Source organism: Malus sylvestris, chromosome 4 (assembly GCF_916048215.2).
Source record: "Malus sylvestris chromosome 4, drMalSylv7.2, whole genome shotgun sequence".
Lineage (NCBI taxonomy): Eukaryota > Viridiplantae > Streptophyta > Magnoliopsida > Rosales > Rosaceae > Malus > Malus sylvestris.
The window spans coordinates 30,973,601-30,989,451 of record NC_062263.1 but is presented as its reverse complement, the minus strand read 5'-3'; the positions used below and the strand labels follow the sequence as shown (position 1 = coordinate 30,989,451).

General features: G+C 40.0%; 1 protein-coding gene and 1 long non-coding RNA gene across 5 annotated transcripts; both read right to left on the bottom strand.

The window, feature by feature from the left end:
• Positions 1–1,313: 1,313 nt before the first annotated feature.
• LOC126618023 (uncharacterized) lies at positions 1,314–2,831 on the bottom strand. Its single transcript, XR_007621628.1, has 4 exons — positions 2,392–2,831; positions 2,211–2,308; positions 1,477–2,035; positions 1,314–1,420 (listed from the first exon to the last, which is right to left on the bottom strand). It is a non-coding gene; the product is annotated as an uncharacterized LOC126618023 (long non-coding RNA).
• A 4,318-nt stretch (positions 2,832–7,149) lies between these two features.
• LOC126619704 (chromatin assembly factor 1 subunit FAS1-like) lies at positions 7,150–13,510 on the bottom strand. 4 transcript variants are annotated; one of them, XM_050288122.1, is made up of 12 exons: positions 12,703–13,510; positions 12,126–12,225; positions 10,841–10,988; positions 10,629–10,752; positions 10,194–10,552; positions 9,792–10,112; positions 9,130–9,211; positions 8,907–9,047; positions 8,219–8,632; positions 7,862–7,999; positions 7,603–7,672; positions 7,150–7,485 (listed from the first exon to the last, which is right to left on the bottom strand). In XM_050288122.1, the coding sequence occupies exons 1-12, from the start codon at positions 13,177–13,179 to the stop codon at positions 7,334–7,336; spliced, it is 2,526 nt and encodes an 841-aa protein (XP_050144079.1). In that variant the 5' UTR covers positions 13,180–13,510; the 3' UTR covers positions 7,150–7,333. The 4 variants fall into 4 exon arrangements, with proteins under 4 accessions (XP_050144079.1, XP_050144077.1, XP_050144080.1 ...); XM_050288120.1 differs by having other exon boundaries at positions 10,194–10,561; positions 12,703–13,507; XM_050288123.1 differs by having other exon boundaries at positions 7,150–7,482; positions 7,627–7,672; positions 10,194–10,561; positions 12,703–13,507.
• Positions 13,511–15,851: the final 2,341 nt, after the last annotated feature.

The following is a 15,851-nucleotide window of genomic DNA, read 5'->3' as shown; positions in this document are numbered from 1 at the left end:
AGGGAAGGGCAAAGTCTGTTACGCAGTCGTTGCAGTGGACTACTTCACAAAGTGGGCCGAAGTAGAACCCTTGGCAACCATTACTGAGGCAAAGATAGAAGACTTCGTGTGGAAGAACATCCTTTGTAGATTCGGCATTCCCAATGCGATAGTCACTGACAATGGGCGACAGTTTGACAACAAGAAGTTCAGGTTGTTCTGCTCTAAGTTCAACATCAACTTATGCTTTGCCTCTCCAGCTCATCCCCAGTCTAATGGACAAGTTGAGGCCATCAACAAAATAATCAAGCGCACTTTGAAAACCAGCTTGGACAAAGCTAAAGGCTGTTGGCCAGAATTTGTACCCCAAGTTCTTTGGTCATATCGCACTTCATATCGGACTTCAACAGGAGAAACTTCATTCTCACTTGCCTTTGGCACAGAGGCGGTTGTCCCTGTTGAGCTCGAGCAAGCAACATTCCGAGTCCAGAACTACATTCAAAGTGAAAATGACAAACAACTCACCCTCAACTTGGATTTAGTCGAGGAACACAGAAACCAAGCTCACTTGAGGAATGTCACCTACAAGCAGCGCATCTCCAACTATTATGACTCTAGGGTCAAGCCTCGTTCTTTCAAAATAGGAGACTGGGTCTTAAAGAAAAGATTACTCTGCGACAGAGTCCCGAGTGAAGGCACACTTAGTCCAAACTGGGATGGACCGTATGAAGTCATTGGCATCAGTCGCCCTGGCTCTTACACACTTAGAAGCTCTGATGGCAAGACCCTTGGCCATCCATGGAACGCTGATCACTTGAAGTACTACTACAAATAGACTCACGATGTACAAGTGTTGAGCTATAGCCGTTCGGCATCCTATGTAATGAAGGCCATTTGGCAATGAATTCAATAAAGAGGTAATTTAGCCAACTCAGCCCTCACTCTTTTACATTCATAGCAAGCGATGCCAGAACCCTTCTCAATCAGAAAGCAATCCGTCTTCCACAGTCACTACAAAACAAGCAAATGAAGACCGTGTCAAGCGCCAAAAAAAAAAAAAAAAAAAAAAAAAAAAACAGCTTCATCCAAAAAGCTTCACCCGAAAAGCTTCACCTCCAAAGCTTCACCCACAAAGCTTCACCTAAAAAGCTTCACCCACAAAGCTTCACCTAAAAAGCTTCACCCAACAAGCTTCACCCGAAAAGCTTCACCTCCAAAGCTTCACCCACAAAGCTTCACCTAAAAAGCTTCACCCACAAAGCTTCACCAAAAAAAAAAACTTCACCCGAAAAGCTTCACTTAAAAAAGCTTCACCTACAAAGCTTCACCTAAAAAATCTTCACCTAGAAAGCTCCCTCTACATACTTTCACCATCAAAGCTTCACCATCAAAGCTTCACCTAGAAAGCTTCATCTACAAAGCTTCACCATCAAAGCTTCACCTAGAAAGCTTCATCTACAAAGCTTTATCTACAAAGCTTCACCATCAAAGCTTCACCTAGAAAGCTTCAACACCAAAGCTTCACCTACAAAGCTTCAACACAAAACCTTGCTCCAAATAAACAAATTTTGTTCACAAAACCCAAGATGCCCTTGAACTTGTACAAAAACACTTGGGTAAACATAAACATTTTTTGTTTTACACCCACAAGGGCCCAAAATTTTCCTTCTTATTTATTCACTTATATATGTTCCCAAACATATTATAATAGATCCAACAACAAGCCAAAGTCCCAAGTTTCATAATGGACAAAAGTACAAGCAATTCATCAATAATGAAGGTGCTACAAAAATTGGAATCTGCCCCAAAATAGAAATCCAACCCAAGAGACTTTTTCTCTCTCTCCCTCTTCCGCCTCCTTTCATCTATCAAATTTCTGCAACCTCTGCTCTTCTCCAATGGAGCTGAATTTTGGACACCCTATAGTTCTTGAGCATATGAACAACTTTCAAGAAGGAACCATTTCTGTTTGAGCGACGGAAATTAAAGTGTTGAAGCTCCAAACATGACAGTCGGATTCTTGCAGATTTCGAAGCTGCTGTGATGTTTCGAAGATCTGGAAATATTTAACCATTAGTTCATTCTGAATTTTTGATATGTTATGAAAGAGACGATGAGGAACAACTTCAATGAAGAAAGCATGCCGATCTGAACAATAGAAAATGGAGTTTCGAAGCTCACAACAAATCTGACGGGTTGACAGAAAAATAATAACCAGTCATTCATCATACCTGGATTTCTGGAGTTATACTGCTCCGAGGGATCTCAAATTTGGATATGTTATAGTTCACGAGCTGAGGAACAACTTCAATGAAGAAAGCATACCGATCTGAACAAGAGAAAATGGAGTTTCGAAGCTCACAACAAATCTGACGGGTTGACAGAAAAATAATAACCAGTCATTCATCATACCTGGATTTCTGGAGTTATACTGCTCCGAGGGATCTCAAATTTGGATATGTTGTAGTTCACAAGCTGAGGAACAACTTCGATGAAGAAAGTATGTTGATCTGAACAAGAGAAAATGGAGTTTCGAAGCTCACAACAAGTCTGACGGATTAACAGAACATTGATGAACAGTTACTCATCATACTTGAATTTCTGAAGTTGTACTACTCCGATGGATCTCAAATTTGGATATGTTGTAGTTCACAAGATAAGGAAAAACTTTCATGAAGACGACTTTGCAATCTGAGCTATAGAGAAAGGTGTTATCTTGCATCCACTCAGGCTGATTAGTGGAAACGAAAAGCAATTCCACCAAAGAAAAGATGAAAAAGAGAGAAAAGCTACTAATTGCACTTGATCTTGTCTAGTCAATAGCATGCAGCATCAAACACACAAAAGTTGGAAATATTTTTAGATAAAGCATATACGAATGTGTGACATCGAAACAAGGATTCGTTACTTTGACAAATTAGTAACACGCGAGACACCTCATTCGGCAACTCTCTTCGCCTGAAGACTTGGGGGACTCCCACCATATGCTACTGCACCTTGATACTCGGCAGTCTCACAACCACTCAGTGACTTGGATTTTTCAAGTCTCCAACCGAGAAGTTTTCCTCACTCGGGAAATTAAGGGAACACTACCTCAAACTACATGCTTCACTCACAAAGCTTCAACAATACAGGTTTCAACAAAAGCAAAAATTCAAATAACTTTATGAAGAAGGCTTTGGTGTATTTAACACAATATGTTGAAATGAAGCAAAGCTTATTTATTAATATTTTCGATAAGCCACAAATATGTACATATACATGAGTCAAAATAAACAAACAAAAGGGAGCCTTCACAAAGGTTGCTTAGGGGAAGTCTCAGCAGTCGGTAGAGCCCCAGAAAGAGAAAGCACCGGAGGGTGGTTATCCGGAGCCTCAGTACTTGACAAAACCCCAGAAGGAGGAGGCATTGGAGGTTCATCATTTGAAGCTTCATTACCAGGTACAGCCCCAGAGGACGAAGGCAATAAATGCCTTTGGAACAAACCCACAAACCGCTGATGATCAAGTAAAACCTTACCATCAGATTCCTTCATCTGGTCAAGCTTCCTCTTCATGTTTGTAGCATAGTCATGGGCGAGCCGGTGCAACTGCTTATTCTCATGCTTGAGCCCTCTAATCTCCTGTTTGAGACTCATCACTTCAGCAGCCAATGATTCAACTTGGCGGGTTCTAGCAAATAGGCGTTGGGCCATATTAGACACAGAACCTGCACACTGAACACTAAGAGCCAGAGAGTCCTTAACAGCCAACTCATCAGACCGTTTGGAAAGTAGTCTATTATCTTTGGGAGTGAGAAGGTTCCTGGCCACCACTGCAGCGGTCATATCATTCTTCATCACAGAATCCCCAACGGTAAGAGGACCAGTAGGGGATATGAAAGATGGGCGCCATATGTTGTCTGGAGAAGGCGTGGCTGTCTCTTCTCCAAGGTTCAAGTCAAAACGACGGTCGGAGGGTCCAAACATTTTCAAATGTGTTGAAGAAGGAAGAGGTCAAACAAATCAAGATCTTAGAAGTGCAAGAAATGAGCTTCTACTGGTAGAGATTCAAGTGTGCTGTGGAACTTAATGTCAGCCTCTATAAAAATCTGCACTCGACGGAGCTTCAGAAATCGAAGAGGCGTTTGCTTTCTCAAAAGCTGGGCTGCTCAGAGACCACGAGGGCCGATCTCAGAAATCGAAGAAGCACCTGCTTTTTCAGCCTCGTCAGCACCTGTCACATGCACACTCAGCTTTGCGGAAATTACGGGCAATCTGTCGAAGATTTCTGGTGAAGTAGAAAGCACGTGAATCTTACTGTTCAATCACCGCTCTCCATATGCACCATCAACTCCTCGGGTACCACATATAACTTTGTCAAAGATCTCTGACAAAGTTTAGGCACGAGAATTTCGAAGTTCCAGCTACCCTACTATTACCCATAAGGGTAAAGGAACAGCACCACTGCTTGACAACTGGAAAGTCCCTATGTGTGTCGACCTCCGGGTTTTGCGGCAAGACAAGTTGGCAAGAACGTCCAACCTTTACTCACATTCGAGAAAAGACTCCCAACATAATTACTTTCTAAAAAACCGGAGTAGCACCGCTTTCCGAATCTCGAGAGTCAGATCCTCGACGGGATTGCTTGTTCGAAAACCGAAGAGGCACAACTCTCAGAACTTCGAGAGCCAGATTTCCTTAGATAAAGCTTGTCTGTAATCTTCACACGTAACATCAGCTTTCCAGATACCCCATACCACTTTTTCAAAGTGCTCTGACAAAATTAAAACACGTAAAGCTGGCAGCTCCCACTACATTGCTGTGACCAAGAAGGGTAAAGGAATAGCATTACTACTTGTTATTGGGAAATCCCTATATACATTGACCTCCCTCCTCAACGGACAGAAAAACCTGCAAAAATGCTCAACCCTTTCTCGCATTCGAAAAGGCACCCTCAACATAACCTCTCGAAATACTCAGCTTTATTTCCCCCCGATAATGCCTCAGCAAATAAGCCACACCAAGAACAAGAGTATCTCATATCATCAGGGTCGAAAGCAAGAGTATCCCATATCATGCTTTCTCCCTGTCTTTGTCTTTGTCCTTGTCCACACCTGCAGGACAAGGAGAAAGAGAGCAGTCAGTCGGAACCTGAAATCAAACCTCCAATTTGGAACTGACTGCCTGGAGCCTTTGCCTGGTTGCTTACTTAGCATTGCTCTCGAGTACTCATCCTCAACTGCTGTCAAGGTCACGAATTCCACCGGCAAATACCTCATGACAGTTGATCAGATATTGGCTCTTTACACTGAAGCTGCCAAGCGTGGATGAGTCACTATGAAGGAATGTTCTGAAGGACCATTTAAATGCAAAGGTTGCACACCACTTCTGCCATGCAAAAGATTGAAGCAGAAGGTTCAACGGTGAGCTGAAACAGATCACTACAGCACGACACCTTTCCATACCACATTCATTATTCCGTCAACAGCAAAAGTATCCCATATCATCAAGGTCGAACATACTCTAGATTTGATGGACTTGTTTTGACCCTCAAATTTTTGAGTCGGCCTTATACTCTGAAGGGCACCAGAAAACCCTCCAACACAGTTCAAGAATAAGCCTGTGGAAAGTTACTTCTTCAAAAGCAAAAGTATCTCATATCATCTCTTATCCATTTGCTTCTCCTTATCCTGGCAGTTGAATGAGAGACAAGGAGAAGGAGAACAATCAACCGGAAGCCGAAGTCAAACCTCTGATCCTGGGTTGCTTACTTGGAAGTTTGACTGCTTACCTTGTCTGTCACCTCTTTCGGCAGATCTCCTAGCTCGGCGACTTGGGGGACTCCTACTATAGGGTTTGTATCACACTTGACTAAGCCCGAAACTACAACTAAGCTTCAAGTGAAATTGATACATTACCTTGTGCGTCAACATCAGCTAAATACACCATTCCCGGATGGAGGAAAGGTACTTCCAGAGAAGGGCAGATGAAGATCAGACCACACTTCGGTACTTAGAAGTTTCGTGATTACTCAAGGGATTGGATCTTGCAAGTCCCCAACCGAGGAGTTTCCCTCACTCGGGAACTTAGGGGAGCACTGTTTGTACTATACTTGACCAATCCCGAAACTACCGAGCACCGGCCAACGCTATACTGTCAAGGACCCAGAAGAGTTCCCCTCCGACCAGGAGGCCAATCACTACTCGACACGTGTCAAGATTAGAAGCCAATCAGAGCGCAGCACGTGTCAACATCAAGAACCAATCATAACATGACACATGTCAATGTGACAAAGCTACAAGTTTTTCTATAAATAGGGGTCATCCCCCCACAATATTGCCTAATGCCATTTGTGTTAAATCATTCACAAGAACTCACTAAATTGAGAGCTTGATCCTTTGTACTTATGTAAGCCCTTCACTACTAATAAGAATTCCTCTACTTCGTGGACGTAGCCAATCTGGGTGAACCACGTACATCCTGTGTTTGCTTCTCTGTCTCTATTTATTTACGTACTTATCCTCACTAGTGACCGAAGCAACCAAGCGAAGGTCACAAAACCTGACACTTTCTGTTGTACCAAAGTCTTCGCTGATTTTGTGCATCAACAACTTTGAACTTAAAACGCTCGTTGAATTGAATCCAATCCAATTCAATCTCATCATTGATTGAAAACAAAAACATGCAATACAATTTTGAAGCAAAACCTATTAGCAATCGGTCGGATGGGTTAACAGTTGCCTGGTAGTGGTGGGTAGAGAAGGGAAAAAAGCCACAATCTCCCACCTGTATTTTCCTTCCAATTCAATTTTGTTGTCGAGTACAAGTCAGCGAGTCGAGTCTACAAAGCAAGCAAGCAAAATTGGTTTTACTTTTGCTTTAAAGCTTCTGGGACAGAACAAATTCTCAAAATTCATTCAATGGTCAATACTTTTCCACCAATACCCCCCTACCCATTACAAATCCACACACGACTCACCACCCCCAAAATTAATTATTATGTTGAAAAGTCAGTCACTAGTAGATACATGTCTTCATTTCGACCAACTGATTTCTCCTCAAGCCCTCCTCGGTTGTTCCCTAGTCCCAAAATAAGGTTGGTGGTAGGAGGATTAGTATTACCATGCTGTTAATCAGACACGGTAAAAATTTGTACCACGGGTAAGTGGATTCTGTTCTACTATCTGAATTCTCAAACTAAGATTTTATACCAAACCCCACCTTTACTATATGGGATTTCAGATATATATGCTGCTGCTAGTATATAGTAATTATAATACATGCCATGCCACTCTCCAAAACACAGCCACATACCCCCGTCCCGTATATTACAAAAGACAGCGGGGAACTTAAACAAGAACCTACGGATGTTCCTACGTGCAACTCTGATCCCCTTCCACAGAACTTGCCTTCCCGGCTACCTGAGGTGAATTTTCATTAGGAGTAAAGCTTTTGCCAGTAGGCGGCAAGCACCTTTTCGAGAAAAAGGTAGCTATATTCTTGCTCCGCCCAGCACTCTTTTCTGCTAATCACAAACTAATATTAGTCTCAAATAAATAAATTGACCAGATTCATGATGGTAAACGACCTCTATTAGAGTTGGTACAAATGTAATCTGAAAAATGTAAAGTGTAGCATTTACCCATCTGAACAGAGTCACACATACCAGGAGATATTGACAAGCCAACTTTGTCCAAAATTTCTTTCTTCACCTGCATTAAGATGATCGTATATTAGCAAACCATAATTTCCTACATATATAAGACTGAGCCAAAGAGGCATATCTCACTCCCAAGTGACCAAATTGCAACATCTCAATTATTCAAGACCTCGTGTGTTTCTGTGCGTGTGTGTGTGAGTAGGAGCGGGAACGAAACTTAACCAAGTTAAGAGTCATTAACCTGCCAGCGGCTATCCACAAAATTTGATATCTCTCGCACTTTATTCCTTAACTGAGACTTAGATACAGCTGGGAACTTGTGTTGCAAAGTTTGTAACACCTTATTGATGCTCTGTGAGCATGACTGAATGACGGACACCTGAAAATTGCACAGATTATTCTTAGTAGCCAATCATTGGCACCATTAAAAAGGAGATTTAAACAAAGCAAAATTATTTATGAGGCTATCCCCAACCCCTCCTATTAGTTTAGACTATGACTAAGTTTAGGATGCAGTACCAATGAAACAGCTCATGTAAACCAGAAACACTCATAAATGGTTTCTGAATTAATTTGTAGAAACAAATGCACTACTTACTATTGCAGGCAAATCTGATTCTGGTATAACTGTCACGGAAGAGGTTGATTTACTACAGCGATTGCCAATTGAAAGACAAACTTCTTGGTCGTCCCCTTGTATGCCATCAACTGATATCTCCACAGGTGAGCTACCAGGAAATACATGAATACTCAGAGCTTGCAAGCACATCTGTTCCAGCTTAAGAGTACCATTAAGATCGTCAGCCTTTAACAAAGAGACCTTGTCATGCGCCATATTTGATATAATTAAAGGCTGATTTTTCTGAAGAGCACGTTCTGTCAAATTCCCTAAATATTTTTGCTGTCGAAGCAATATAGAGAATTTTTCACTCTCTAAATCTTGCTTAATACTGAGTGAGCTTCTGGTCTCCTCAAATGTTGTATCAGTTTCCATCCTGTCAACCTGTACACCCTGCATGAATAAAATAGCAAGTTTCACAAATAGATACTTTCATATAAAGATAATTTAGGTGAGGAGAATGGACAACATTTCACTCATCAATAATAGGTAGAACTGTAGAAAGATTCAGAAAGGAAAACGTTATGCCTATGGAATTACTCTATAGCATGACTGCTTACAGTGGCTTCATAAGGACATTAGCAGACCAACCAGATTTTGGTGGACAGACTCAATGATCATCCAAAGCATCATCATAAGGGTGAAAAGCAACTTCACAATTTCTCACCTCATTTTCTGAGAGATACCCATCAGGTACAAAAAAGCCATCTTCACTTTCATCTTCATCATCAGGTTTAGAACAACCCTCTTCCAAGCTTTCTTCTTCGTCATCTTTATCGCAATCTGAGAGGTTTTCTCCAGGCTCCTCCTGGATAATGATAGTCATTAGTCGTTACTGACAATCATCTCCTACATATCAACTACATTGTATGAAAAGAGTCACATATTACCTCTTCCCACTCCTCATCGCTGTCAACGTCATAATCCAAGTCTGGGTCCTTCCTAAAAGGGTGGCATGGTCCAACAACATGACTGAAAGACCACATTACATTACAACAAAAATGATCATTGTCATATTTGAGCACACAGCAGTTAAGCATTCTAGACATCACATAAGACATAAAATGTCATGATTTAATTCCACTACTGCATAAAGACAATAAAAATGGCATTTACAAAAATATGCACTATGTAAATTTAGACGTAAAATAGACAAATAAAAACTGTAAAGGGGTCAAATGATCTACTTTCTTGCTTCCCTTTTGCCGTTGTACCCAAGAATTTCCAATCAGAAGTGCTCAATAAAAATGTGACACCAACTAATTAGGGTCAGCTACAGATAGACACAAACATAAACAGATTATGTGCCAGCCTGCAGGTTTTAACTACTTGTATGTGAACATTGGCATGTTTCCAACAAATTACTTGACAACTGACAAACGCTATGTTGCTGTCTGAAACGTCAAGCAGTCATTAAAGTTAAATGATCAAATAGTGGACACTCTGCAGGTTGACTATTTTAGACTCTTCTGAGCCATACAATATGTGCTTAATAAACCTCAATTAGTCTCACACCCCAAAAACTAAAATGCCATGAAGGAGATGAGCTCACCTTTTCTTAGGCCATATACCATAAAATGCAGGTCTACAGCTTTTATCAAATTGAAACAACTGCTTTCCCAGCTTGCATCTTTTAACATCAGCAAGAGAACAATCTGTATTAGTCTGACATGATTTATCATTGCAAACTTCTTCTCCCCATCTATCCGCAAGTTTCTCCGTGCTTAAATCATCACCATGAACTAGCTCTTTACTGGTTGTGAGCTTCAATTCCTTAAATAGTTCAGTCTTAGGCTTCTGACGTCGGCCCCAGTGTTGGCTTCTGTTTGAACGAATAACATAACCAACGTGGCACCAAGAAGACAAGTGTGACCTGCAATGTGTGAAGAAACTATCTTACTTTGAGACGAGTACATCTTTATTGTTATATGGTTTGAATATTGATAATACCAACCTGCGTATATCGTCAGCACTAATCTCCATATTAGATGAAAGAGTGTGATCCATTGACTGAGTTACTACATCAGGCATACTTTCACTGTTTTTACCCAATGATTCGGAGACAATTGCTTTAGTTAGGAATTGGTCATTCTGGCATGCTACGATCGTTTTGCTTCTTTTGACAAATCGTTCCATAATTGAAGCCTGCTTTTTTATGGAAAGTTTTTTTTTCAATTCAGCTTCTTCCTTTTCTCGACGGCGTTGTTCTCTTTCAGCATCCTCTTGCTGCTTCCTCTGCAGTTTCCTCATTTCAGACTCTTCTTTTTCACGACGCTTTTCATCTTTTTCTGACTCCCCTTGCAGCCGCTTTAACTGTTTCTCCTGAAATACTTCTAAAGTTCATGACACTACAACTAGAAAGCACGACAGGTATCAACAAATAACTTACACTTTGCAACTCTTCCTTTTGCCGCTCACGTTCCAATCTTTTTTTCTCTTTCTCAGCCTCTCGTTTATCTCTTTCCATTTGTTTAATTAGTAGTTTTTCTTCTCTTTTTGCTTCCTTCTTTGCCCTGCAACAAATAGGTAAACAAAATAAAACCTTAATGGATCTAAAATGTAAAATTGAAACTCTTACTGATACTCGCAGAATATACATACACGTCTGCACCATTTTTCACTGATAAGCGATCTATTAACGAGCGAATCTTTTCCTCCGACAGCGCTTTATCAAGCTGTTCTGATGCCTTCATCAGGTAATGTATGTAATTTTGGTCGTTCTCGGGATTTTGTAGTGCCATTGTCATTCCTAACATAAACATAAATGTCAGTAACTCATCTCACAATAAAAACCCCAAGTGAACTTAATGAAGATGATAGTGCAGGAATTAAAGGTGCAGAACGGTTCAAATCAGCCTGGCTGGAGTCATGTACAAAGAAAAAACCAACTTATATTTCTTTTCATAGCCACGTGGAAAAAGAATAGATAAAACCTACATCAATGAGCTGAGCTGAATTCAAGTGCACATAGTGTATAACTAACAAGACACAAGACGAGGGTTCCAAAACTTAAAGAAACAAGATCAACAGGCACAAAAGGTTTGTGCGTACTACTTCACATCAGTGTATGAAAGAATCGAACTCCACTTTGCATCAGCTTTAATTACTCAACACTCTTATCCATTTCATTTCTCGGCAGTATGTCAATACCCAAAAAGAAAAAAGAAATCAAATCTATAATTGTCAAAGATAATCCGTACTAATGTGGGAGCACGCCCCCTAAAAAGCATTAACAAATTTTGTGATTGTTGATTGGAAACATCAACCTAAAGCAGATGAATGTAAGTAGTCACTTCCAGCCTTTATTGTTCAATTTTGTGCATCATACTCTTTTCTAGTTTCCACTTTCTCTGATCTTATCCTCCTCTGACACCCAAATCTGTATTAAGTAAATGAAAGACTACCCCTCACCCCCAGAACACTTCTCTCTGTTTAGGTTAGCCTTCGAGAAGTGTTTATGTATGGCTAGACACATAACAAACAGTTGCATATGAGAAAGCATAACATGATTTTTTTCCTTGGTATATAGGGAGCACTCAAATTTCAAAAACACAAAGGACAAGGAATAATTAGATCAATTATCTAAATTCCCTGATGCTTGAAAAGTCTATTTTAAGTGAAACCCAACTTATGCAGTAAATCGCTCCAGCCATTGCATGCTTCTGATTCTGCATAACAGAATAAGTATCACATTACAAGGTTTTTAAGAATATATTGGTACCATAGCGACAGAGAATGTCACTGGAGACAATAAGAATTATGGTGAAGCAATCTGCTTTGTGGTGACAACCTTCATGTGATTTAGTTATGCATCATTGCTCAATATTTGTAAGGACTGCATAAGACAACCAAAACCAGACATCTATTTAAGGAGGCACATATATACCAGAAACAGCAGTAATCCTCTCATGGATCTTTCTTCGACACGTACGCCTAATATTCAATACTCCTCGCACAGATGCTGGCATCAACTTTACATCTCTTGTCTACACAATACATAAGAAAACATAGTAACTTATTAAATCAAAGATTAGATAAACACTGCAGCACAGAAAGTTCACAAACAGCAACAATTAGTAGGCGGCCCAACAATACACAAGCAAGCAAGAAAGCAGTAGCTATAGCCTATAGGTAACATCTCAAAGAGCAAAAAGCTATGGGTGAACATAAAATTGTCAAATAATCAGAAACAAAGCTAAACTGCAAGGGTATTCGGTTTTTCTCTCCAAGCACCAAACTAAAATGCCCACAATGGAACATCAATTAAATGAGGACCTAAACAACAATCTAAATACAATATAACATGAACAAAAACATACACAATAAGAATAATAATCAAAACTAGATTTACCAAAACACAAGTTCATAAATATATCACTACAAATTCAGAAAAATACACAAATTGAACAAACCAAGAACGAAATAGATAGGCAAAATGTTGAATCTTCACAAAAATTCATTACCTCCCAACACCAGAGACAGGACTCGGACTCGTCCTCCAACACATCAGCATCAACATTCGGTACGCCATACATCACTCTTTGCCCAACAAAGAGAACAATGCTCTTCACATAGGCCAAAGTCACATTCCCAAAAACCTCATTTCGGTTCTTGACCTTGTCAAAGACCTCCTCAACAAGCTTGGACAATGGCAGCCCACTCTCTTCGATCAAAGCCCCAATGATCGAGTTCACATTGTTCACACATTGCTTCGGATCTAAATCTAATTTCTGACCCATCACTTCCTTGTAGTACCCAAACAACCCATCAAGCTGCTTGCGAAAAGATTGAACCTTTACACTTTTCGCCTCAACTCCCAAACACTCTGGGTCCAAGCTAGCCCTCTTTCGCTTCTGGGTCTTCCTCACCCGATCTTGGTTGGTAGATTTCTGGCTGCTCGGGTCATTTCCGCCGTCGATTACCGCCGCTTCACACGTCATTCTCAAAACCCTAGAGCTAGAAAAGTCCGATTCAGTCAAACCGCAGATGAAAGTCACAGATACGAATCCCGAACTCCCACGGAATCTGAACCGGACGGATAAGGGCGCCGTTTGCTGTCAATTGGATTGGGGATTAGGAAGAAAAACGATATAAGACTCTGAAACCCTAACGAGAGAGAGAGAGAGAGATGGCCTTTTGGAAAAATATTCACACAAACAAAAATCCTTCTTTGAGATTTTTGTTTTCTGAAAAAGAAGGGGTGACGGTAGTGGAGGCAGAGAGCGGCAGTACATATATAAAATTAACAAATTTTTTATCCAAGAGCTAAATAGAAATGATTTTGAAGAATAAACAGATTTTTTTCTGTAAATGATATAAAATGGTTTCGATGAGCGAGACAATTTTCTATTTTTTTAGGATTTAAATTTTCTTCTAATTGTCATATTTTTTTTGTTTCTCCCGCCAAATTGGTTTTGCCTCCCAAAGTTCCAAAATAACGCTTATGGGTGGATTTCGATTTTCGCGCCTCAAATGCCATTGCATTTGAGCGGTAATGGGAAATGGGAATGGCCGCGCCGGGACACCAGTAAATTAGACACGTGGGGAAAGCACGGCGTTTTCTGTTTCGTGTCTTCTTTTCAGTGAAATTTCCAAGCAGAACGTAAGCAACAAAATCTCAAATTTGGGCCTTTGCCCAATCAAGCTGGGCTGGACACATTCATTAATATTATTTTGAGTTTTTATCACGGTTGAGCTTGGACTTTTCGATCAAAGTAATCTTGAAATAGAAAATCAATATCAATTTAGATTTTAAAATGATTTCTCTAAATTAATTTGGTCATTCTGCAATTTTTTGTTATTTTTATTAGGATAGTGTTCCATATGCATCTTTTATCTCTTACACACGTCTCTTAATTTTTGGTTGTCTAAATAAATGAATTGAAGAAAATGAAGAACAAAAATGAACAAGGAATTTGAATCACATTATTGTTAACTCATTGTAAGGCTAAGTTCATCCTCATCCCTTTTAGTATAGATAATATCGTTTGTTAAAAAAAAATTAACAAAGAATGCTTAAGAGATAAAAATAATTGTTTGAATAACACCACTCTTTTACTAATATATAATGTGACACATGAGCGAATTCTACCTATCCAACCATATGCTTCTGTGTGGATTAATAATCATAAAACAAACTTTTTTAAAAGATTTAAAAATCAAAATTGATCACACTTAACAAGGACCATTTTCATTGGAATGCCCGATTTCAGGGACCAACCCTGATAAAAATTAGGCTTATTTATTGATTTGCTTCTTATAACTGCCATTGAGCCTCATTTTACCAGCTAAAACTAAATATGTCTAATTTTACCCTTGAAATTGTCAAAATTGAGCCATTTTACCCCCTTTACGTCTACGCTAACAAAGATTTAGCACTAGGGCAATCTGAAAATTTATACCTCACCACATATAATAACTCATCTATGGTAGCATGGTAAAAATAAGTTACGAAATATTCATTGAATAAAATAATAAGGGTAAATTACATAGTAACCCCTCAGGTTTGAGGTCTATTACAATCGCATACAACATCTTTAAAACATTTCACTTTCATACCTCGCATACTATTTTATTTCAAAATAATACATCCGTTACATTTTCCATCATTTGATCCGTTAAGTGCTAACGTGGCTGCCAAATGTGTGTCACGTGGCAAAAAAATAATAATTTTTTTAACCTGAATATTCTTAAAAAAAAAAAATTAATCTAGATCCCATCACCCCACCCCCTCCCCCATACTTGAACCTTGAACAAAAAAAAAAAAAAAAAAAACCAAAAACCCAGATCCCCCTAAACCACCCTCCCCCCTCCCGGCGCAAAACCCCATATCCCACCTCCCCCCCCCCTCGCGCAGTCGAAGTCCAGATCTCACCAACCCCTCCTCCTCTACACCCATCTCCACCTCATCCGCGCACCCATGTTCCCCTCTTTCCCCCTCCCTTAACCCAAGCCCAACCTGCAACCCATAAAGAAAAGGAAAAAAGAAACCTAGCGCACCCACCCTCACACACATCCTCTTCCATCCTCTACACACCCCACTCCTTAAATCCGTACTTATTGGGGAAGACGAGATCTGGGTTGCAGGGAAAGGGAGATGAGTTTTTTTTTTTCTTTTCTTTTATGGGTTGCAGGTAGTTGGTGTGGATAAGGAGGTGGAGGATGGGTGCACGGTGGGTTTGGGGAAGACGGGAGGGGGAAGAAAGGGGTAGGTTGCAAGGAATGAGGGGTCGGGGGAAGATGAAGATGGGTTTTTTTTTTTCCTCTCCTCTTCTTCTTCTTCTGGGTTGTAGGTTTGGTGGGTGGGGGGGGGGGGTAAGGGTTGCGGGTTCTTTTTTTGATATTTTTATTTATTTATAAGATTCAGGTTTTTTTTTTAATTACAAAATTATTTTTTTTGCCACCTGGCACACATTTGGCAGTCATGTCAGCACTTAACAGATCAATGGATGGAAAATGTAACGGATGTATTATTTTGAAATAAAATAATATGTGAGGTATGAAAATGAAATGTTTTAAAGATGTTGTATGGGGTTGTAATAGACCTCATACCAGAGGGGCTACTATGTAATTTACCCAAATAACAAATACACTTCTTAGAAATGACACTAAA

Coding starts and splice junctions, on each gene's coding strand:
- LOC126619704 (XM_050288120.1), bottom strand. CDS start 13,179: ATGACGTGTGAAGCGGCGGTAATCGACGGCGGAAATGACCCGAGCAGC. Junction 10,562..10,628: donor AAAAGGAAGAGTTGCAAAGT/GTAAGTTATTTG, acceptor GAAGTATTTCAG/GAGAAACAGTTAAAGCGGCT. Junction 7,673..7,861: donor TTGTGGATAGCCGCTGGCAG/GTTAATGACTCT, acceptor ATCTTAATGCAG/GTGAAGAAAGAAATTTTGGA.